Source organism: Macaca fascicularis, chromosome 4 (genome assembly GCF_037993035.2).
Source record: "Macaca fascicularis isolate 582-1 chromosome 4, T2T-MFA8v1.1".
Lineage (NCBI taxonomy): Eukaryota > Metazoa > Chordata > Mammalia > Primates > Cercopithecidae > Macaca > Macaca fascicularis.
The window spans coordinates 40,656,361-40,681,821 of NC_088378.1; the positions used below are offsets into that span (position 1 = coordinate 40,656,361).

General features: G+C 40.4%; 1 protein-coding gene across 7 annotated transcripts in view; it reads right to left on the reverse strand.

Moving 5' to 3' along the window:
- The window catches only part of MAP3K5 (mitogen-activated protein kinase kinase kinase 5), a 244,579-nt gene that overhangs the window by 45,820 nt on the left and 173,298 nt on the right, over positions 1-25,461 (reverse strand). For all 7 annotated transcript variants that reach the window (XM_074037095.1, XM_065543439.1, XM_065543438.1 and 4 more), the window contains 5 exons: positions 20,616-20,749; positions 11,896-12,023; positions 10,860-10,996; positions 9,008-9,113; positions 2,884-3,041 (listed from right to left, as the gene is read on the reverse strand). In XM_074037095.1, coding sequence (XP_073893196.1) covers positions 2,884-3,041; positions 9,008-9,113; positions 10,860-10,996; positions 11,896-12,023; positions 20,616-20,749 — 663 coding nt within the window. The remainder of the gene's footprint in view (positions 1-2,883; positions 3,042-9,007; positions 9,114-10,859; positions 10,997-11,895; positions 12,024-20,615; positions 20,750-25,461) is intronic.

Below are 25,461 nucleotides of genomic sequence, written 5' to 3' on the forward strand. Positions count from 1 at the left end.
CCACTGAGTTGCTCACAATAGCTAAGTGCTGGGCATTGTGCTGGGGTTTCTCCACTTATGAATCTCATCAAATCCTTCCAACAACCCAGTGGATTAAATATTTTCCTTGTTGCACCAATGAGGAAAATAAGGCTTAGAAAGGATGAGGTAACATGGTTAAGAAAAGAGGGATCTGGGATCTGAACCTGAACTGTTTGGATTAAAGCCTATGTTCTTTTCCCTATTACATGATTTGTGAATATTTTCCCTGTCTCAAATCACCTACATTAAAAGAGATATTTAAAAGCACTTTAAAATTAAACAAACCTATTTTTATAACAATTAGAATTTACTTCTTATTGCTGCTATTCTAAAAAAAATTAATGGTATTTTCATTTTTTAGTACAGAGCAAATTTTCAAAGGAAATCCTTTTGTTCTTATATAGCTTATATAAATTCATTGTAATATAAACAATATATAATTATTTGTAAGAATTATATAGCCTATACTATGTGTCAGACACAGTTCTAAGTGCTTGGTACATTTTACCTCATACACTCCTCAAAAAGCTCTTATTATATAGGTACTTGTTTTTTTTTTTTTAAGATGGAGTCTCATTTTGTTGCCCAGGTTGGAGTGCAGTGGTGTGATCTTGACTCACTGCAACCTCCCCCTCCTGGGCTCAAGTGATTCTTCTGCCTCAGCCTCCCGAGCAGCTGGGATTACAGATGCCTGCCACCGTGACCCTCTATTTTATTTTTTCTTTTTTAGTAGAGAGGAGGTTTCACCGTGTTGGCCAGGCTGGTCTTGAACTCCCGACTCAGGTGATCTGCCTGCCTCGGCCTCCCAAAGTGCTGGGATTACAGGTGTGAGCCACCATGCTTGGCCAATAGGTACTATTTTTATCCTTATTTTATAGATGAGGAAACTGAGGCACAAGCAGTTTAAATAATTCGCTCAGTCTCAAATATCTTGACCATGCTGGAGCCTGGATTCAAACACTGTAAACTGGTGCCACAGTCTATGTCACGCCGTCTCTCTAAGATAGCATCACTTCCTGTGCACAGCTTACACTGGCCCTAATGTGACCAAAACACATGGTATAATAATCACTGCATTCGTGAATTATAAAGCAGCATTTCAGATAAGTCCTAGACACTGGAGGAAACCTGAAAGACTGGCCAAGAAGAGAAAGACATCCACTCATGGCAAGAAAGGCACCTCTCTTGGCACCTGTCATTGCTCTTTGAGGTTTGGTCACACTACTCATTGTTATACCAGCAGTATCCTATCAGATTGTCTTCAAGCATAAAGCCAAGCTTTGCACAAAAGCAGAAGGTCTGTCAAAACACACGGCCCCTCATAAGAGGCTACGCACAGATGGAATAAGGGCTAGAAACGTGGTCTGCAGCAGGGAGAGGAATAACAATTACCATCAAAAGTCCTTTCAGGCCAAATGCGTGGCTCACGCCTGTAATCCTGGCACTTTGGTAGGCCAAGGCAGGCGGAGGGCCTGAGTTCAGGAGTTTGAGACCAGCCTGGGCAACATGGTGAAACCCCGTCTGTACTAAAATACAAAAAATTAGCTGGGTGTGGTGGTGTGCGTCTGCAATCCCAGCTACTCAGGAGGCTGAGGCATGAGAATTGCTTGAACTCAGGAGGCGGAGGTTGCAGTGAGCTGAGATCACGCCACTGCACTCCAGCCTGGGTGACAGATTGAGACTCTTGTCTCCACAAAAAAAAAAAAAAAAAAAAAGTCCTCTGCCTTGGATACCACAGGAGAGCACAATAAATAAATAAATAAATAAATAAATAAATAAATAAAAATTTTTTTTAAGTTCTCTGCCTTAGAAAGTAGCAGACGTGTGAGTTTTACTACTTGGGAAGCATGTTTCCATTTTAAACTTCCTGTTGGCCTGGCAGTCTGGCAGGGGAGGACTGCAGGGATTCAAGACGCAGGTCATAGCCATGCTCAGTCCCCAGATCCCAAAATGCTGGCACTTGTGCTCTCATAAGCCTACTTCTATTATCAGGTACCTCCTACTGCAAAAGGTGGGGCTTCTTCCTCCTCCCATAGGAGTTACTGATGGCCAAATTAACAAGCTAGAGGAGTAAGTATATGAGAATAAGATTGATTTACTTAAAATGGTAATTATGCTCTTTTTTAAAAAATGAAGCCTTCAAACTATTATGGTAGAGAAGTAAAGGAAATTATTAATTTTGATTTAATTCCTAAACAGATTAAAAAATGTTCTTATATCTTCCTCCATGGAAAATTTTCAGACTGTTTCCCAAAGGGCTTAAATCATCTTCAGTATAGTCATGTGTTATTTATACTGTGTTGTTCAAAGGTGGTCAGGCCAGGCGCGGTGGCTCAAGCCTGTAATCCCAGCACTTTGGGAGGCCGAGACGGGCGGATCACGAGATCAGGAGATCGAGACCATCCTGGCTAACACAGTGAAACCCCGTCTCTACTAAAAAAAATACAAAAAACTAGCCGGGTGAGGTGGTGGGCGCCTGTAGTCCCAGCTACTCGGGAGGCTGAGGCAGGAGAATGGCGTGAACCTGGGAGGTGGAGCTTGCAGTGAGCTGAGATCCGGCCACTGCACTCCAGCCTGGGCGACAGAGCGAGACTCCGTCTCAAAAAAAAAAAAAAAGGTGGTCAATGGAAGTTACATTGAATCTCACTTTATAGCTGAGAAAACTAAGGCACAGAGAGATCCACTGTGTGAGGCACCAGCGCTGGCTCTAACTGAGAGAGACTCTTCTTGACCTTTAATGTGTTCTCAGTTCGTGTTTACTTAGCTCCCTTTATCTAAAAAAATATGACACACACACACACAGAACATCCAATAGCTATAAAAAGGTTTATCCATTTGTTTTTAAGAGAAATGAAGTGTGACCTTGAACATAGCTGCTTGTGGTTCTCCCAGTTCATAAAATGGGGGTTTTCCTGTGGCCATTTCGATGATTGTACAGCCCAGAGACCAGATGTCTGCTGCTTTTCCATAGCCTCTTGGTCCTTTATCTATTATTTCTGGTGCCATATACTGGAGGGTACCTGGAAGCAATTCAAACACATTTCCATTTTAAAAAGATAAAACAGAAGGATATCTAATGACAGTTTCAATTTTTCTATAGGAGTTAGATAACTGTAAAAACATGATTCAAGTCCTAATATATTTTGTGAGTTCCAGTTTACTCTGCTATTAATAAAAGTGGAAATAGCAGTTTTTATAATGGATTTCATCAGTGACATAAAACTACTTTGCCAATATTGTCTGGTTCTGAATAGGTATGCTCTCATTCCCTAGACAGTGGAGTATAAGTGAGGCATCATTTCACTGGGCCGCTTACAAACTTCTAACAATTAGTCTTTTGAGAACAATAACATCAGCACACATTTCTTCAAATGCATGAAGACTGTTATTATGTATACTTCTAATCTTTTCCAGAAAAGAATATAGTTCATTCATCCATTTCCTTAGCTCTATCTCTATTTCTCAGTTCCCAAATTGAATGCTTTAGCTCTTCTGTTTTCATTCTTATTTCTTAATCATGACAGCATGAAGATTCTGAAAGCCATTGTGAAAATTAATGCAAATACATTTCTGGTGTGCCCTATTCTGTAATCCAAATATACATGACTCCTGCTGCTGTCTGTGGTCCATGGACTAACAGGTTTAAGAGATCAAAGACAGGCCATGAGCCATCCATACAGACACATCATCAGATACAGTGACTAACAATAAAATGAAGGCTGGGCGCGGTGGCTCACAAAGTGCTGTAATCCCAGCACTTTGGGAGGCCGAGCCGGGCGGATCACGAGATCAGGAGTTTGAGACCAGCCTGGCCAACATGGTGAAACCCTGTCTCTACTAAAAATACAAAAATTAGCTAGGCATGGTGGTGGGCGCCTGTAATTCCAGCTACTCAGGAGGCTGAGGCAGGAGAATCGCTTGAACCTGGGAGGTGGAGGTTGCAGTGAGCTGAGATCATGCTACTGCACTCCAGCCTGGGCAACAGAGTGAGACTCTGTCTCAGAAAAAAAGAAAAAAAAAAAAAAGAATAAAATAAAAAGGGAAGAGATTTAAGGTTGCATGGAATCAGACTGGTGGAGAGTGTGGCATAATGGAAAGAATTAAGTGGAGAGGGCCACGAGCCCTTAGTCTGCTTCTGGCCAAGTATATCCCAGGTAAACACACAACTACAATTACTTCATTAACCCAAATGAGAGGCTGGATTTGAACTTCGAATACCCCATAAAGTGGTTTCCCAAAGTCTAGCAATGAGTCAGAAGCATGAATAAAAACACATCACCACATACCCTGCTTCTGATATACAAATAATATAGTCAGCAAACAAGAACTCATCCAAGATGCCATGTTGAATTACTTCAAATCATGAGGTGTTTGCCAAAAGAACTGCTTCAGTATTTTCTGATTCATAACCAAAGTGACAGACATTTTGATAAATACAGATGACACCTTTTAGGAATGCCTCGTGCATCGTTTATAGGTGAAAACAATTATGTAAAATTCCTGCAAACTGTTCCTCCAAAAACCACTATCATAGGCGAGAAATGGACTGTTGTTTACAAAAATAAAAGTGTATCATTTTCGTTACGTATTGCCATCTTTCTAGGTTTATCCCACAGAGCTTATCACTGCATAGCAGTAGTTCACGTTCACGTACAACTGCACATGTCTGCTCTCAGAAAGCCTTTCACCTGGCCAAGGACAAGGCAACCATGCTCCCCAAACACTCGCCCACCCTTACTACAAAATTGGTATGATTTCTCTTCATTTGTAGCTTTTCCCCAAGTGATAAATTTATGATTTAAATAAGCTCAAATAGTCTTTTAGAAAATGCGTTGAAGTCTACCACCCCCTTTTGTTGTATCGGGGCCTAGAGTAGAATTAATGAGAGAATTTAAGTGGCATTAATAGCTAAGTAGGAATTATAGCAGACCAAAATTTGGAAATTTTTAATTTTTAAACATCGTAAATTGCACAATTCAAATAATGTCAACAACAAATTATGCAATATTTGATTCATCAGATAACATTTCAAAGAGCTCCATCTGCCAATTGTGTTTAATTATCCCCCACTGAGCAAGTGCCAGAAAAACAGGTTGAGTCATGTGTTCTTATCTGCTCCTCTTTTTACTTCACAAACACATGACACATAGTATTTTAAACAAAGCAATTTACGAAGCTGGATAATGAAGATGAGAGCCAACCTGAACATTGGAGGAAAATCAATGAATTTGCTCTAAAACTCATACCTCATGTATCTGCATTCTAAAGTTTTTTTTAAAAATTGCTTTGAATTACCTATTGTAGAATTTCTTTGCTGCTGCAACTACCCAGGGAGGTGGCACAGCTTAGTAGTTAATTAAACTCTAACGTCACATTTCATTCATTCATTCATTCATTCATTCATTCATTCATTCATTCATTCAACAGATCTACATTGAGGGCCTACGATGGGCCAGGCACTGTTCTAGGCACTTAGAATACAGCAGTGGAGAAGACAGACAGAAATACCTGGACTTATGTTTTTGCAGTAGAAGCCAGATGATAAACTATCAGCACAGTAAGTAAATTACACAGCATGTTAGAAAGTGATATATTATGACCAAAAAAATATAGACCTGAGTGAAGAGGATCAGCAGGAAGGCCGCCATGGTCAATAGGGTGTTCATGGTTGGTCTCACTGCAGAGGGGACATCTGCATTGAGACTGGAAGAAGGTAAGAAAGTTACCCGTGCAGACAGCTGGGGTAAGTGTGGTAGCGGCAGGAGGAAAAGCCCATGCAAAGGCTCTGTGGCAGGGCCCTGCCTGCTGTCATAGAGGAAATGCAGGAAGGTCCACGTTTCTGGCACAGAGTAAACAACAGAAGAAGAGTAGGAAATGAGGTCTGAAAGGGTACAGACTCCGAATCAGGTCAGAGCCTTGTCCCCAACTATAAGGGTTTTGATATTTGTTTACATAAAAAAAAAAAAAAAGAAAGCCACCGAGGGCTCTGAACAATAGGACCCCGTTTGTTTCAGAGGGATCACTTTTGCTGCAGTGCTGAGAGTAGACAGTAGGGGGCAAAAGTGAAGCAGGAGCACAGCTGGGGAAGCCACGGAAAATGCAGGTGTGCGATGAGAGTGGCAGCGGCAGAGGCGTGAGAACCGGTCCAATGTTGGTCATGTTTTGAAGACAGAGCCAATAGGCTTCCTGGATGGACTGGGATGGAGTGTGAGAAAAGAGAAGCGCCCTGGATAACACTATGTCGGGAGTGGCTGCCAATTGAGACAGAAGAGTGTGCCGGGGACAGGTTTGGGAGAAGATAATTAATTCCTTTTGGCCTGTTAAGTCTCGCTTGAGTCTCAGCTCTATTACTAACTAGCTTTGTGACCTCGGGCAAGTTATTCAACCTCTTTGAACCTTCATTTTCTCACCACAAACTAGGATAATGATACCTAATGATTAAGGCTGATGTATGAATTTCAATAAAATGTATGTAAAGCACTTAGTGCGAGCTAGGTATACAGTAAGCACTCCATAAATGGTGATTACTGCTGCATTTTCCCTCATCAAAATCACCAAGAGGTTATACAGACCAATTTATTGACTGAGTACCTGGGACTAAGCTCCTGGGACTTGATGACCACCAAGTTCATGTTTGAAGCCTACGATGTACAGGGCCCTCGGGACCAGTGCTGGGGACAGATCTATGCATGTTAGTGACGCACGTCACTCTTACGTGACACCAGTGGAAGAGGTCCACGCAAAGGGCTCTGTGAGGACTGCTTTCCTACAATTCCTTTGGAGATTTCACAAAAAAGATATTCCCCAGATTAGTAGCACAAGATATTGCGTTAACATCCTGTCCCACAAAGCGTGTGAAAGGAGGGATTTTCCTCTCAGAAGTTACTGAGTCTTGACAGCACAGAAACTGCCACTTGCCAAGTTCAGAGTATGAGGAAAGAAATGTAAAGACATTTGAAGTTATTAATAGGTCAGCACTTAGTTTTTTCAAAAAAATATATTCAAAATGTGTTAATTCTGTACCCTAAAATATCCATCGCCTTGAGGCAGGACCTGGGTCAGGGGTATTGCTGACTGAATGCTCTGGGGAAAAAACTTGACACAGAACGTCTCTCTCTCCTACAGGAAGGCAGAGAGAAAGATGGACTAGAGCCAGAAGGCAAAAGCAAAGAGCAAACAGTAGATACAAAATCTGAGTTCTGGCTAGGCGTGGGGGCTCACACATGTAATCCCAGCACTTCGGGAGTCCACGGCAGGTGGATCACTTGAGGTCAGGAGTTTGAGACCAGCCTGGGCAACATGGTGAAACCTTGTCTCTACCAAAAAAAACCCACAAAAAATTAGCCAGGCATGGAGGTGCGTGCCTATGGTCCCAGCTACTAGGGAGGCTGAGGTAGGAGAATCACTTAAATCTAGGGTGGGAGAGGTCACAGTGAGCAGAGATTACACTACCATACCTCAGCCTGGGTTACAGAGCGAGACCCCATCTCAAAAGAAAAAACAAGAACAAAAAAACTGGGTTTTGCCAGGCATGACATCCTAGATACCTAGGAGCCTGCAGTGGGTGGACTGCTTAAACCCAGGAGTTCAAGACCAGCCTGGGCAACATAGCAAGACCCAGTCTCAAAAAAACAAAAACAAAAACAAAAAACCAATCTGAGTTCTATCCGGTAAACACTGCTGTGACTTCTGACTGCAATGTCACTTCTCTCCCAGGAAATTTTCTCGTCTGCAAAATGGAGGTACTCCCACCTACCTCACAGAATTGAAATGGGGCCATGTTGCTTCATAGTAGACCAAAGATTATTCATGATCTTTTTCTCTTCCCTTCCCCTCCTCTTTTTTTTTTTTTTTTTTTTTTTTTTTGTGGGGAGGGTCCTAAATTTCTCTCTATAAGAAGAAGAACTTAACACTTCATGAGAATCAGCATGATGGAGTGATAAGAACTAAGGGTGGAGATCAGGTTTGAAATCTTACACACCCTCCCTAGAACTATTGGGCAGTCATGAATCTCTTGAGTCTGAGCTTCCTCTTGGCTACTGTTACCTTTTTGGAAATCACTTGGTCTCCACCCTCCCAGTACTTTGCACCAAAGGCAGCTCAGTGGCTGCACTGCCTAACTTCTCAGGAAAGCTCTCTCCCTCCCTTCTTCTGCTGAGTCGGTGAGTCATTTCCTCTTTCTGAATTGAAATCCTAGGTTATTTATATTGTGGAGTAGGGGAGTCAACCACAGAGAGTAAACAGTAAAAGAGAGAATTTATCGTCCAAATGGGAAGTGATTAGGGTATGAGTAAGAATCACAGAGAGGTTGGGCCAAGGAAATGTTTAATAATAATAATAAAAAAATCTTGCTAGAGTTATTGTAGGCCAACCAGGAAAGAAGTAATTACATTAAAAGAAAAACAAATAACAAGTTGAAAATTAAAAAAAAAAAAAAAAAAATCTTCAGTGGCAGTAAGCAGGAGACTAACTAAGCAAGTCATATACATACAGGAAGAGAAAAGGGCCAAATCAAATTCTGTAACACATAACAACATTGGCCAGGCGCGGTGGCTCACACCTGTAATCCCAACACTTTTGGAGGCCACAGGTGTGTTACTTGAGCCCAGGAGTTTGAGACCAGCCTGGCCAACATGGTGAAACCTTGTCTCCATCAAAAATACAAAAAAATTAGCTGGGCATGGTGGCGCACGCCTGTAGTCCCAGCTACTCAGGAGGCTGAGGTGGGAGGATTGCTTGAGCCTGGGAGTTTAAGGCTACAGTGATAGGTGATAACACTCCTGCATTCCAGCCTAGGTGACAGGGCAAGACCCTGTCTCAAAAAAAAAAAAAAAAAAAAAGAAAAGAAAGAAAGAAAGAAAAGAGAAAAGATATCAACATTACTGTGTGTGCGAACACCAGCTGAATTTCTCTCTCACATTATGCTCAAACTCAGCAATTATTTCTTTAATTACATAAGATCTGTATCATCATTGCAAAAACATACCAGTAAAAGTTTCAGTACAGGGGTTTATGCCAGCAAGCCTCTTTGATGTCCCGAAGTCAGAGATCTTGAGAACACCACTGTAGGTATTAATCAACACATTGTCACCCTAGAGAACAGAGGACTTTAATCACAAATGTTATCTTTCTTCAGATACTGTCTATTGTTGACTTGGTAAGTCCAATTAAAAAAAAAAAAAAAAAAAAAAAGGTGTCCTTACAGCAACCAACAACATAATTCTGTATTCTTCATTAATAGTTTATCTCAATAGTGAATTCTTGACACTGTTTTTTGTTTACATATTATCAGTTTGAGACCAACTGCCTTTGCAAAAATTGTAACAGTGAGAAAATTATGACAGTAAAAGAGAACTGATCTAACCACCACCATCTTGCCTTAAATTTCCAAACTGCCCTTGGTCATTCCAGGGTGTAGACCAAGCTCACTTGGAGAAATTTAATTTATAATTTATAGTTTAGATGATAATAGCCCTTCCCCAAAACTAAACCATCTTTGTAAAACTAATGAAAGGCCACCAGGTTAACAGGATGAGAGGGGCCTAAAGTCCACTAAGATGTAGGCATAGCCAAATGATTATCAGCCCACTATTCTGGGGGGTCACAAGATTTGCAACTCCTCCAATTGTTCCTATAATTGACATCACTATTATAGAACCAAAGACTGGCCTTTTGAAATGTCTTTACAGGCTTCTCCATTTCTGACTATCAGATGGCATCACCCAGACCTGTGACTCTGGACTCAGCCAGTCCTGTAGCCCCCACCCAGAACTGGACTCAACACATAAGAACTATTTTCCACACCTGTATAATTGCATCCCCAACCACCCAGACCCTAGCCCCCTGCTCACCAAACTATCTCTGGAAAACCTTAGCCTCTAAATTTTTGGAGCGGCTGATTTGAATAATTATAAAATCCAATATCTTGTTTGGCCATCTCTATGTGTATTAAACTCTCAGTTGCAATTCTTACATCTTGAGAAATCAGCTCTATCTGGTCAGTGGGCAACAGGAACTCATTGGGCGGTTGTAAGTTCTTCATAATCTGCTACTCAGATCACAAGATCAAATATGATTCCTAACTGGTTAGAGCTTGTTGCTATTTACAGAGATATAATGATGTATGTATAATTAAATTATGATTTTCATAACTTTCCAGTTACTTTATTTTCTTTTCTATGTTTCTTTACTTCTTTTCCTGGAATATGTAGAGGCATGATAGATAAATGGGCATTTTGGTTGATTTTTAGGGTAGTAATATTAACTTATTTTCAATAGTCCACACTTTGTAAAAAATGTATTAGTTCTGAATTTTCTTTTTAAAAAGAGAACGTAAAGTTATTATTTTAGCTTATTTTAGAGAATCTATACCTTATAATTATAGTTCAATCAATGAATATGTGATACTTGTGAGAAAAGGGAATTTTTTTTTCTTCTAACTATTCATTTATTGATTCAATAAGTATTTACTGAGTAGCTACTATGGGCAAGGATACAAAGATTAACCAGCCTGTAAGTTCCTCAGGACCAGGGGCCATCTCCCATTTAACTTTAGACAGCTGCATCCCACACCACAGAGTTCCTAGGAAACATTGTGTAGTGGGAGCACAATCTTGTTGGCTGAATGCAGTTAAGCAGTTTGTTCTTTGAGCAAAAGCATTAAGACATGAACATAAAGAACTGATTCAGGGGTAAACGATTTCTTATATTTCTGCTGTTTCTAAGATTTACTTATTCACCATTCTAAATTAATACTCATAACACAATATGACTTTTGCAAGTAAAATAATAACCCAGCAAAGAAAGAACTCATGAAAATGAATGCTGGTGCACCTTACCTTTATGTCGCGGTGAACTATCTGATTGTCATGGAGATATTTTAATCCTTCCAGTATTTGCTTTGTATAAAAGCCAATTGTTTGCTCATTATCTTTTAATGGACCCCATTTGGAACGAAGGAGAGCAGAAAGACTTCCTGTAAAGTAGGGATAAATAGTAAATAAATCCTCATTCAAATGAGCTCTTTAAAGTGTATTAATAATGTAACAGCACTTTAAGCTAATATTCATTGGTTCTTCACAGTGGCCCAGGAGCTGTACTAGATATTGGGCTCAAACATGAATTTGCAAATATCCCTACTCTAAAGATGATTGCTATCAAATATGTCTAAGTAAAAGGCCAATGTCTACTGCTAACTTTAATTCAAGTCATGATGATTGATCCTGAAATGGTTTCCATATTTATGTATTGTCTCTGTGAAATTACATAATTCACTTGTAAAGCTTCTGGAACTTTAAATTATTTAAGCCTTATTATTATTTAAGGAATGTGACTTTGTGGCCTGAGTCATGTAGCATTCGGTTGTAACTTCTGATTCCGCGATTATAGGCTAAATCTCTTCCGCATTTTTGTCCTGTAAATGATTGGGAAAGACTGAATAGTGCCAAAGAAAAGATCCCTTGAGACCATTACCCCTCCTTATGGAATATTAAAATAATATACCTTGGAATATAAAGCTGTAACCACTTAAATGTAATGACCTTGTGTAGAAGATGTTGCCACCCCGTTAGTCTTCGGCCTATATAAGTGAAACATGAACTTCCTCACTTTGGAACACTGGCCCATTCTTTTGGAGTCTGTGTTTCCTGGGTGGCTATCCTCAAGCTTTGCACCAGAATAAACTCTATACATTAGGATATTTTCTAAATCTCATCATTTATGGTTGACATCTCCTAACTGGAGGTAATGTCACACGTCCAATTTTTCTCTCAGTTTACACAGATGAAGACCTGTACTCTAGTAAATCCCATTCAAGTTTACTCCCCTTCAAGGCTCTAAAAATTCACACTTTTTAAAGAAAGAAATATCTCTTACCTCCAGGGACCTGCTCCATGAAGATTTTAATGAAACCATTCTCACTGAAAGAGCCCAGATACTGGACAATATTTTTGTGCTTCAGGTGCTTATGCAATGCTATTTCTTCATGCAGGGGCTGAGAGTATCTAAAAGACATGCAATTGTCAATGAGTTAATTATGTAGCCAGACTTTACTGTATAAATTTAAACAATACAAATGGAAAATGTCAGCCAAATATATGTCCATATGTGAAACCAAAATGACCATTTAAGGCCTTTATTTCTCCTAAGGTAAATTCTATGAGGTTGAAGGTGTGGTAGGATTTGAGGGGAAATGTGTCAGGTACTAAGCCAGTTGTATACGTTAATTCATTTCCATGAGAAGGTAGTGTTGGTATGCCCATTTTACAGATGAGGAAACTGATTCACAGAGAGGATGACTAACTTGCCCAAGATCCCAAAGCTAGTAAGTGACAGAGCTAAGATTCAAACCCAGGAGAACTGAAATCGTCCACACAGTTTACTCTCCATATTAACATATTAACATTAACATGACTTTCTATTCTACTGGCCTCATCAACACAACTTTATTATTGACTATAAAACTTTACTATCACAATTTACTAATAATCAGGAGACTCCTGCCCAGGAAGACAAAACTTGCAAATAACTTTAATGTACATTCCAGAACTTCCTGAAAGGCCCGTCAATTCTTCAACAGCAAACATAAAACCACTCATAGGTCAAATCTCTTTGAGCCCCTTGCATCAAAATCTTCACCTTACTGTGTCCACTAATTCTATTATATCATGATTTTTACCTAATCCTCATGAAGCCTCCACATTGAAAGTGTGACTTCAAAATTATGTACTTGATATATGTTGCTGATTCAAATTATGAAAGTTATTTTATATTTCTGGAGCAGAACAACACTTTTGATAGTTATTGGAAGTACTGTAAAGCTTTATAGACTCTTAAGCACCCTGAATTTAATGTAGCCCTAATGAATTATTTTACTGCTTGCCAAAGAACATAATTTCAGCAAATTGAGTTTTAAAAATCAAATTGGCTTTTATTCATGATTCATGAGCCAGGCAGTATCCAATCCAAATAGGAGGTCCACTGGGCATGGCAGAACAGTGGGTTTTCTTTTGTAAGGTAGCTTGAGCAGGAACAAAAACAACACAGAGCAAAAGCCAAGTGGTTAATGTTAGGTTAGTTCAGGTTACTTCCCTTGCAGGGGTTAAAGCAGAGGGGACTTCCTTATCATGCCAGCTCAGGTTGGCTGGGTGCCTTTTGATCAGTCCCTGTGACTCTGTTTTGTTTTTTTTTTTTTTGAAAATTGGCCTGTTTGATAATTTGGCTATCATCTCTCTCCTGATTTTTCAGAAGGCCAGATCTTACAAGTAAACTGCTTAGTTTTGGTTTGGTGATGTGGAACCCTAGCATGGTTCCACAGGCTGGTCTGCTGGAGCCTAGTGCAGGAGCTCAGTCCAAATCTGTAGCCTCAAATTTTACTTAAGAAGCTAAATATTGTAGGGTGTCAGCAACAATAAATACAGACTCAAAGGAATTCCTCTCTCTCTCTCTCTGTCTATAAAATCTAAATCGAATCTAAATCGAATATATATATCTCCTATAATGGAGGCTACCGGTGTGAAATACACTAATAATGCACATTAGTGCAAACCTGATGTCTCACACTTGCTTCAGTCCTACATATAGGAAATCCTTAGATCTTACACTGACAAATCCATTGGTTAATATTGAATAATGCTATTTTCAATAAGCTTTTTAGAGTAAGTACTATAGCTAAAGCAATTAGTTTATAAAAATTTAAATTCACTTAATTTAAATTAATTTTTATTATCTGTGTAATATTTCCAGAAAGCAGCCAACAGCAATAAAAACAACAAAATACTTGCATTTTAGATCGATTATTCTTTTTTTCTTTAGAATTGCTTTAGGAACTATGAAGGGCAGGTATTAAAATGAGCACTTTAATAGTATACCAGTTAGAGATAGCAACAACATTTTGATAATTGCTTGAGTGAGATAACACCAGAAATACCAATATACAGTGTTACCAATAAGATATTTAGGTAATGACTCTCAACTATAAGGGTATTTACAAGTTGCTTCTTCCATGAGGGTTAAAACACTTTGATGTTAGTTCATACCTTCTCTCTTTTTTTTTTTTTTTTTTGGAGATGGAGTTTCGCTCTTGTCGCCCAGGCTGGGATGCAATGGCGCGATCTTAGCTCACTGCAACCTCTGCCTCCCGAGTTCAAGCGATTCTCCTGCCTCAGCCTCCCAAGTAGCTGGGATTAAAGGCGGCTGCGACCACACCTGGCTAATTTTTGCATTTTTAGTTGAAATGGAGTTTCAACATGTTGGCCAGGCTAGTCTTGAACTCCTGACCACAGGTGATCTGCCCACCTCAGCCTCCCAAAGGGCTGGAATTACAGGTGTGAGTCAACACACCTGGCTCACAACTGCTATTGATATGGATTAGTGGCAAATACTGTGCCTCTGTATTCTACAGAGTTAAGAGATAAAGAAAAATCTGAAACAACCAACTAACTCAGATGATGATGATGATGACGATGATGATTATTTAAGACAGGGTCTCTCTCTGTCACCCAGGCTGGAATGCAGTGGCACGATTACAGCTCACTGCACCCTCAGCCTCCCAGGCTCAAGCAATGCTCCCATTTCAACCTCCCGAGTAGCTGTGACTACAGGCGTGCACCACCATGCCCAGCTAATATTTGTATTTTTTGTTTCACCATGTGGCCCAGGCTAATCTCAAACTCCTGAGTTCAAGTGATCTGCCAGCCTTAGCCTCCCAAAGTGCTGAGATTACAGGCATGCACCACCATACTGGGTCCTCAGTTAATTATTAATCATAAGGCTCCCACCTTCTGATTCTCCACTGAAAATCAAAACATCAATGCTTAAACTTAAGATCCTGGAGAAGCAATATCCTTACCTTATTAAACTAAGGAGATAGGTCAAAATTTGCAATAATGGTCAGAATCCAACCTAGCTAAGGACACGTACTCTTTTCCAATATAGAAAATAGTACAAACACCCAGCATTTTCACTAAGTGTAAGTGCCAAGCATTAAACAAGGATGGAATTATAATTTGTTCACATCAACAAATTAGTCTTGTCTATGAGAATTATAAGAAAATCATATTTCTTCTCAATTACTTGTAACAAGGAAAGAAGAAATGGACTAGATAATCAGAGATACTTATATATTTGGTTTTGACAAAACTATTAATCTATAGGTATCTCCCAGACACTCCCTTTGAGTCAAATCCCCACTGCTAACCATCTAGACCAGTGGTTGCCAACCTTAACTGGATATTTACATTTCCTTTTTTTTTTTTTTTTTTTGAGACGGAGTCTCGCTCTGTCGCCCTGTCGCCCGGGCTGGAGTGCAGTGGCCAGATCTCAGCTCACTGCAAGCTCCGCCTCCCGGGTTCACGCCATTCTCCTGCCTCAGCCTCCCAAGTAACTGGGACTACAGGCGCCCGCCACCTCGCCTGGCTAGTTTTTTTTTTTTTGTATTTTTTAGTAGAGACGGGGTTTCACCGGGTTAGCCAGGATGGTCTCGATCTCCTGACCTCGTGATCCGCCCGTCTCGGCCTCCCAAAGTGCTGGGATTACAGGCTTGAGCCACCGCGCCCGGCCGGTATTTACATTTCCTAAAGGGCTTCTAATTTCCAGGACCGCCCTAGGATTTTTGGAAGTAGAGCTTGAGCATCAGTATTTTTAAAAGCTCCCCTGTTGTCTCTCATATACAGCTGGGTGAAAAATGACATAGAAATAACCAGTCCATGGCAGGGTGCAGTGGTTCACTCCTGTAATCCCAGCACTTTGGGAGGCCAAGGTGGGCAGATCACTTGAGGTCAGGAGTTCAAGACCAGCCTGTCCACATGGTGAAACCCTGTCTCTACTAAAAATATAAAAATTAGCTGGGCGTAGTGGCAGGTGCCTGTAATCCCAGTTACTTGGGAGGCTGAGGCAGAAGAATCACTTGAATCCAGGAGGCGGAGGTTGCAGTGAGCCGAGATTATACCACTGCACCCCAGCCTGGGCGACAGAACGAAACTCCATCTCAAAAATAAAATAAATAAAATTAAAAAAAAAAATAACCAGTTCAGGATATGTAGAATATCAGAAGAGAAAGCCAACCTGAGATTAACAACTAGTTGGGGGTAGATGATGAGAACATACTAAATCTACCTCTTCTCTCTTACAACCACTTTCATTCTCTAACAAAGTGGTTTTCGAACATGAAGGAAACAGAGGAGAAATTGTTTCCGTTGCTCTGATCCTTCTTTACAGATGGGAGTTTAGTGTACAGAGGTTGTATCATGCATTATTCACATCACACTACTTTTGTAATTATCCTTTGTAACTGTAACTGCTATCTTTTTCAACAGAATGTCCACACCCCTCCAGGTCACATGGATAGAAACAACTTTGGTTGCTGTATCTTCACAATAATAGACTTGTCAGCAATCTCTTTATATTGTTAATAAGAAGATGCCCTGCACCAGCTGTTCAAGGTAAGGGCTTGTCATGCGCAAATCACATATACCAACTGCATTGTTACAGAACAGGAGCTGAAACACCTTGTTGGTATTGGTGTGCTTTGTGTGTGTATAGCAGCATTTGAATAAACTTAAACAACAGGATGATTTTAAAAGTGAGTTTCTTCCAAGTGTCCACCTAAATCCATCAGGAGGGGAAAAGAGAGGAGCTGTGGCTAAAGGTTAGTGAATTTGGCTGCAGCAATTTGATAGCGATGACCTCGTTAAATTTCATATTGTTTCAAATCTATACTATCTATATATATGATCCTTAAGAACCTGTAGGACTAAAAGAAAAATTTTAAGATGACAACTTTATATATATTACCTAGGTATTTAATGAGTAATTTCTACTGCTGTTTCATAAGAATCCGTAATCATGTCTCATGAATTAACTAAGAGGAAATGCTGGAACAACACCAAACAAATATGAAATTGAATGAAACTACAGAAGCGGCAGGCAGCAACAGCTGTTTGCTTACCTAATATCTATTCCTCCCTCTTTCTATGATTTTGTTTGGAGAAACAAATGGCTGGCTAAAAAGCTGGAGTTCCTAGTTCCTTGTAGGTAGGGGTAGGCATTTTGGGCGAGTGCAACAGAGGGGAAAGTATACTGGGCAGTTCTGGGAAGCTTTGTTTTCCTTTTCCTTCTGGGATGACATACGGAGCCTGGAGGCAGCGTGAAAGTCACGCACTAAGGATAAAGAGCTGGGATCAGGCACAGTGCTTGCATGGGAGGGGGTGTCTTTTTCAGTTTGGGGTAGTCAGAGAAGACCTCTCTGAGGGCTTGACATTTGAATTAAAGCCTAAATGATGAAAATGAGGCAATCCTGCGAAGGTCTGGGTTGATCTTGGTATGCCCGACAGAGAGACACCAGTGTGGCTGGAGTGGAGGTGAGGCCACAGAGGAAGCAGATCGCCTGTGGCCTTGTGATTCAAAGTAAGGGTTCTGGGTTTCATGCTAGTTGCAATAAGAATCCACTGAAGGGTTTTAGGCAGTAGTGACATTATGTGATTTTTAAAAATAGATGTTATTTTTTAGAGCAGTTTGTAAGTTCACAGAAAAATTTGAGAGGGAGGTACAGAGATTTCCCACACACTCCTGGTTCCCAAATATGCACAGTCTCCCCCATTATCAACATTCCCCACCAGAGTAGTCCATTTGTTACAACCGATGGACCTTCACTGACACATCATTATCACTGCATGATTTGATTTTAACTTCAGAAAGACCTCTGTGACTCCTCAAAGAAGGATGGACTAGGAGTGGAGGAAAGAATGAAAGCAGAGACCAATTATGAGGTGACTGCAGAGACTAGAAGGGAGTCCGGGCGAGAGGCCTGAAGGCTTAGATTAGAGGTGCAGCTGTGGTGATCGGAAAGAGTAGAGAGATTCAGAATATATTGCAGAGGCTGATACAACAAACAGTACGACCTACTGATGGAGTAGATGTGGAGTGCAAGAGAAAGAGAGGAATCCAAATGAATCCTGGAGGTTAGCCTGAGCAGCTGGATGGATGGGGAGACAGAACTGATGACACAAGGAGTACTTTAGGGAGAGTACATTTGGGAATAAAAATCGGGTTTACGGCTGGGCGCAGCAGCTCACGCCTGTAATCCCAGCACTTTGGGAGGCTGAGGTGGGCAGATCACTTGAGGGCAGGAGTTCGAGACCAGCCTGGCCAACATAGTGAAACTCCATCTCTACTAAAAACACAAAAATTAGCTGGGCATGGTGGCGCAGGCCTGTAATCCCAGCTACTTGGGAGACTGAAGCATGAGAATTGCTTGAACTCGGGAGGTGGAGGTTGCAGTGAGCTGAGATGGGGCCACTGCACTCCAGCCTGAATGACACAGTGAGTCTCTGTCTTAAAAAAAATAAGTAAATAAAAATAAAATCTAGGTTCGCGATTGGGTAATATACTGACTACCTAGGTATATTTGATGGATTCATTTGTACTCCAAACCTAAGCAACACACAATATTCTTTTGTAACAAACCTGCACATGTACCCCGATTCTAAAATAAAAGTTAAAAAAGGAAAAAAATCCAGGTTCAGTTTTGGTCATGTTAACCTTGAGATGCCTTTGAGATCTGTAATTGAAGATGTGGGGTAGACAGGTAACCTGGGGAGCTCAGGGCTGGGTCCTTCCTAAGGAAGGCTGGTCACGTGGCCTATGACCACGGCCACAGAACGTGGACTCAAGGGCAGCCAGAATCAGCCCATGATGTAGCCCAGCATTAAAGCCTGGCCAAATATGGATAATAATAACCATCTATTAAATAATCAAATTCTCTCTCTTTCAGACTTTGAATACACAACACACACAACTGTGTGTCATACACTACAACTGTGTTTCACTAATTATAGGAGCACTGCCTTACAGAGAGATGTAAGGGAAGCCCTAAGGCAACAGAAATCATAAGGTTGAGAGAAGACAGAATTAGTAGTTGGAGAAATAAACCATAAGGCAGAGCACAAGAGCAGTGAGCAACAGGTAATCCTATCACCAGAGTGCTTCAGTTTCCTGAACAACATTTTTGTTTCTAAAAAAGATTCCATCTTTCACAAGGCCTCACTACGTGAGGTTCAACTCATTTCTTCAAGTATAGGTTGGTGCAAAAATAATTGCGGTTTTTGCCATTACTTTTAATGGGAAAAATGTATATATTATACATTTTGTAGTTGTCACACAGTTCTTGGATATTGTCCCAGTTTTTTTGTCTTTTTTCTCTTTGCTTTTTTAATTTTGAAAGTTTCTATTGATATATTCCCAAACTCAGAGATTCTTTAACTGTGTCCAGTCTACTAACAAGCCATCAAAGCCATTCTTCACTTCTATTACTGTTTTTGATCTCCAGCATTTTTGAAAATTATTCCTAGGATTTCCATCTCTGAGCTTACATTACCATCTGTTCCTGCACAATCTCTACATTTCCATGAGAGCCCTAAGCGTGTGAATACGATTCACAATCTGATAACTCTAATATCCCGCCATATCTGGTTCAGGTTCTAACACTTGCTATGTTGCTTAAACTGTGTTTTTTGTCTTTCAGTATGCCTTATAGTTTTCTATAGAAAGGTGGACATGATGTCCCCGGTGAAAATACTGCAGTAAATAGGCTTTTAGTGGTATGGTGGGAAGCAGTCAGGCAGGAGAAGAGTTCTATAGGTCTATGATTAGGTCTCAGTCTTTTAGTGAGTCTGTGCCCCTGGGCTGTGAATTTTACAAGTGCTTCAAAGTGCTTCTTAGCTTTAGCCCCCTTAGATGAGACAGGACAGCTAGAGTTGGGCTACATTTGGTACTCCCCTTCCCCCAGCTTGGTGAGGCTCTGGTAAAATAGAGTCTCTTGTGGACAGACCTTGTTAAGAACAGAATGCTCTAGCGTATTTTAAAATGGTGACTTTTCCTTTCTTGCTGCCAGGAGCACAATGGGATTTCTCTAATTTCAGGTCTCTGTGAGGACCTGGTAAAGCTCCAAAACTCATGAAAGTGTGACCCTCACCCCCAGCCCCCAGTGACTGGGTCCCGCTGGAGTTTTTCACTCAGACTTCACAGTGGGCCTCTAGAGATTTGTTAGTTACAGTTCAGTTTTCCTACCCCCGCACTGGTTCCCACAGAGGTTTCTGATCATGGACTTCTGCTCAGTAAGTTATGAGTCTCTCACTTCGCCAGTCTCTCCAATTTCAGGGGCAGCTGCCTGCCTTGCAACTTCACTGACAAATCCAAGAAGAGCCGTTGATTTCAGTCTGTTCAGTTTCCACTTGTTAAGATAGAATGACAATTTCCAAGCTCCTCACATGCCCGATTGGAACTTAGAACTGGTTCCAACCTAAACCATTTCTGATAGTGCTTATTCCCCATCTATTCATATAATACATCCACCTTTATCCAAGACAACCTGAGCCCAGCACACACAGGGCCATTCTCTTTTCTAGTCTCTGAAAGCCCCGTTCTTCCCCACCAGTCTGGAACTTCAAACACTGAATGATGCAGCAGCTAAACCTCAGAAGGAGCTAATTGACTCAATGTCAGAGTTTCATTCATTAGAATGTCATCAATATTTTCTAAAATACTATGAACAACCCAAAGTACTATAGAACAGCTTTTAGTAGCCACAATTACTGTACCTGCTGTCTCTCTCTGGGATTTCCTTAATAGCAATTCTGACTTGGTTGCTCAAGTCCCGACCTGCGTAGACTATCCCGTAAGTGCCTTTTCCTAAAACGACTCTGTCACCATTTTCATCATATTCATAGTCATACTACAAAAGGAAAAACGGGGAGAAAAGATTGAAACGTTAGTTCATTCTACATTTCCAACATCGATTTTTTTCCAAGAGCATTATTCCTTATCTTATCAGATGGCATTAACAGGCCAAAGTTCTAAGAAGTGCTTCAAGGATGAACAAATAAATGCTCCCAACATAAAGCAGATATTGTGTTTATGTTTTCACAACTGTTACAAATACAGTGGGGATTACATAGTTAACTTCATAGAAGTGCTTCTCCAAAAGCCATGTGGATTCTTTTACCCACTCAGTCCTGTTTTTCATTGATTCTGGAGATCAATGAAACAGTGCATAACTAGCATGAACATCTATCAATGTCTATCACATCTAATAAATCGTCCTTTTGTTATTCACTTTTGATGCTGCCAAAGCATTTTACACTGCCAGGGGAATAAAACCACTGAAAGGCTTTGGGTAAGAAGAAAATTTTGACATCTTACCAGCTGCCGATGATAAAGTCAGGATTATTTTACTTCAACCCACCCCCCACTCCCCAAGACCCAGAAACATTTTTTTTTAATGAAAAATAGAGGAAAATGTTTATCTCTGATGTAGAAAGGAAATATCTATAGCTCTAAACTGCAAACTGTCAAGTGTGTCAGCCAAATATGGAAAACTGGATCTACAGAAAGGATTCAGTAAAGACCTCCTCAGATCTGGAAGCATCACCCCAAAGCCACATCCTTTGTGTTGGACTGAACTAAAGGATTTAGGGCCATCACATGATCAAGGCATGTCCCTGTAGAAACCCAGCACAAAACTACAGGCCCCCGGGAAAGAACATTAGAACAAGCTTTTCACATAGTCTACATTTTGCTGGAGTTTAAACCTGGCAGTCCATAGTTAGATTCAATGCACAGCAGGGTCTGAGTTGGCCATTAAAAAAATTATTTCTGGCCAGGTGCAGTGGCTCATGCCTGTCATTCTAGCACTTTGGGAGGCTGAGGCAGGTGCATCACCTGAGGTCAGGAGTTTGAGACCAGCCTAGACAACATGGCAAAACCCCGTCTCTACTGAAAATACAAAAATTAGCCGGGTGCGATGCTGTATGCCTGTAATCCCAACTACTCAGGAGGCTGAGGCAGGAGAATTGGTTGAACCTGGGAGATGGAGGTTGCAGTGAGCTGAGATGGCGACACTGCACTCCAGCCTGGGCAACAGAGAGAGACTCCATCTCAAAGGAAAAAAAATGATTTCTAACATGTATAAGTCAACAAACTTAACGTTAATACTGATGAGTAATCTAAGAAGAGGGCAATGATCATGAGTTTTTATGCTCTTTAACAACATAGCCTTGAAATATATAAAGCAGAGTTGATACAATTTCAGAGAAAAATACTCAAATATCAACCACAATAGATTTTAACAGAACTCTTTTAGAAAGGAATGTATCTGGCATACAGATTTTAAAATAGAGAATCTAATGGCACAATAAACAAGTCTGATATTACATCTACAGAGAAAGCTCTGCACCCAGATACAGATTCCTTTCATGCATATATGAAAAATATATAATTGATCACATATTAGACAACAGAGAAAAATTTCAACAAATTCCAAAGAACTGATATCATAAAGACCATGATCTCTGAGCACAGAACACTAAAAATAAGACAGCCAAAAGTATATTTTACTTTACTTTAAAATAACCAATGGGTTAAAAAGGAAATGACCATGGGAATTACACAATCATTTTTTATATGAGAAGAAAAGCATTATTTATCAAATTCCATAGATATGGAGTTAGGTAGATGAAAAATGTCATGATATTAAACAAATCCATTAGAAAATAAAAATTTAACATGAATAAATTTAATGGTCAAGTCAAGGAAACAGAAAAAGAATAACATATTGCTACCAACACAGTAGAAGAGAGGCTCTGGATTTGGCAAGATGGTAGACCAGATACCTGAGAAGCCTCCTGCTAAAAACACATAGGTAAAATAAAACAGACATACTTTTAAATGTCTAGCTGGGCTTACTAAAGAGTAAAGGTGATTGCAGACGCTAGAAATGAAGAGGAAAGGAATACTAGCAGGTAATCACAAGAACTCCTGAAGCTCAAAAGGTAGGGATGAAGGCAGGATTTTCAGTTTCATTAACCTAGGGCAGGAGTTCATGCTCGTTTTTTTGGTAAAAGGTCAGGTAGTGAATGTTTTAGCTTTGAGAGCCATATAGTCTTTGTAGCAACTACTCAATCCTGCCATTGTGATGTGAAAGCAGCCCAGCTGATACATAAACAAATGGACATGCTTATGTTCCAATAAGGCTTTATTTACCAAGATTAACAGTGAGCTGGACTTGATCCTAGGGCTATTGTTTGCTGACCTCTCATGTGGGGCTTGGGTTTTAATGCCCAGGAGGGGATAGGAAGTATGGCCTAGTGCCTATGCCAGGCAAACAGCAGAAACACACAAAACCAGGCCCTTGATGAAAGGGTAGATTAGAAAAGTCAGCCCACTACACTGTGAAACAAAAAGAAAGCTGGTTTGTCTCAAGACTGAGCTCTGGAGGAGCAAAAATAGGTCTTCTCTAAACACGTTCAACCATAGCTGATCCTGGCTGTTTGAACTTCAAATTAACACTTATTGTAATACTCATAATTGCTCTTGAGCCTGGGATATCCCTGGAGTGCCTGGCAGAAACAAAGGAAAAACATTTTAATGGTAGACCCCTTGAAGTTTGCTATGCAGAATTCTTACTGATAATGCACCACTAAAGTTGAATTCACAATCCAAAAAATATAAATTATGTAAGGAAACAATTCAACATCAGTGAAAATATATATGACAAATCCCAATCCTCAAGACTTCATTAAGTCAGATATGATAGAATATAGTTATAAAATATGTACGTTTAACATAAAGATATAAAATATTTAAAAATGAGAAGATGAGATATTCTAAAAAAGGCCAGACTTGAAAGAGAATTGAATACAACTTCCAGAAATTCAGCCCTAAATAGGAAAAATAAAAACAAATTCACTCAGATATGATATAGTGCAACTACAAAATACGAAAGACAGATCATAAAAGGGCACATTACCTACAAAGGGAGCTCATCAGATCACTCTGCACACTCTTGGGTACACATGCATGACTCGAGAGGATGGGGCTGGGGTGGAGCATGTTCCTAACAGCTCCAGGTTATTTGTTTCCACAGGTTTCCAAGCCCTTATAGAAGGAGGTCAGGTGGTGTCTTCTGGGGAAAATTATGCCTAATACAATGCTAGGGCTGGAGTGAGCACTGGCCTCCTTAGCATGAACCCTTCTCTGGCTCAGGACAGAGGCCAAACTCTGGAAGGGAGATGACTGCTTACCCATTGCCAAGTATCCAGTGGCACATTAGAGAAAACCCTGTTCTGGCTGCCTAACGTAAAGCTGAAGACTGTCTAGGTCCAGGGCAGATGATCAGGTAGGTGGTCAGAGTGAAGGAACAGGCAGCAGGGATCATTCAGCAACATGCCCTAACTCAGAGTTAAAACTGGGCTCCTGTGAGGAGGCAGGAAGCATAATCCAAACAATGCCACCTGAAGGAGCCCAAGTCTCCACACCCAATTCCTGTGGTCTAGACTTTTGCAATGCTGTGCCTGCCACGCCGGAATTCTACCAGTGGGACCCAGTCAGCAGGAGGTAGGGCAGGGACCATCACTAAAGAAGCTCAACTTTGACAATGTGCCCTCTCAAAGGATTAGAAACCTATACACTGAATCTAGTACCACCACCATTTTACACTACAATGCTTTATAATTTTAAAGGAAAAAAAAAACAACTTTCGATAACCCACCTCACTTGACTATCATAATATCATAGTAGGTTTCTGATTACTTTCAATTTACAAATGATCAGAATTTTTTTTTCAGTGAAAATATATCAGAGTCGTGATTTGAAACCAGCTTGTAAGATTCCAGATTTTGTATCCTTTCCACTACCTATGCACTAGGGAAACCCTATCACAGAATAAGAGCTTACAGGGTAATGATCACTACTTGTTTCCAAACACCAGTATTATAAAGATATTACAGTATATTGTTAATATAGATTGAACATCCATTTGCTTTTTCAAGCAGACATCTGGTAGCCACTGTCCTCTTAGAATTTTGCTTTTTTCCTTCTCTTACTCCATATTTCAAATTTATTGTCAACTGTTCTCAGATTTTTCTTCTTAAAATCTCACAAATCCATTTTACTCCTTATTCTCACTGCAATTGCCTCCGAATCTCTGTAGAAGCAGCACAGAAGCACTTCTCTGCAAAACAAAGTTCAGAGGCTTTTCTCCTCCATGTGGCTCCATTCCCCAATTTGTTCTGCACTAAGTTGACAGTGAACTTTCCAAAGTCCAAAGTTCCACGTGAGCTTTCCATGTCAGTGCCACTGCATCTATTTTATTGGCAGCTTGTTACTTTCCGGATGAAATCCAAACCCCTTAGCACAGCATAAATGCCTGCTACGGTCTGAATGTTTGTGTACCCCCGTCTCCAGCACCCTCAAAATCTGTATGTTGAAACCGATTCTCAATGTATTAAGAGTTAGGCCCTTTAGAAGGTGATTAGGTCATGAGGCTAGAGCCCACATGAATGGGATTAGTCCCCTTATAAAAGAGGCTTGAGGGAGCCCGGTAGAGCCTTCAGCCATGTGAGCACCCACAGAAGGTACCATCTAGAGAAAGTAGGCCCTCACCAGACA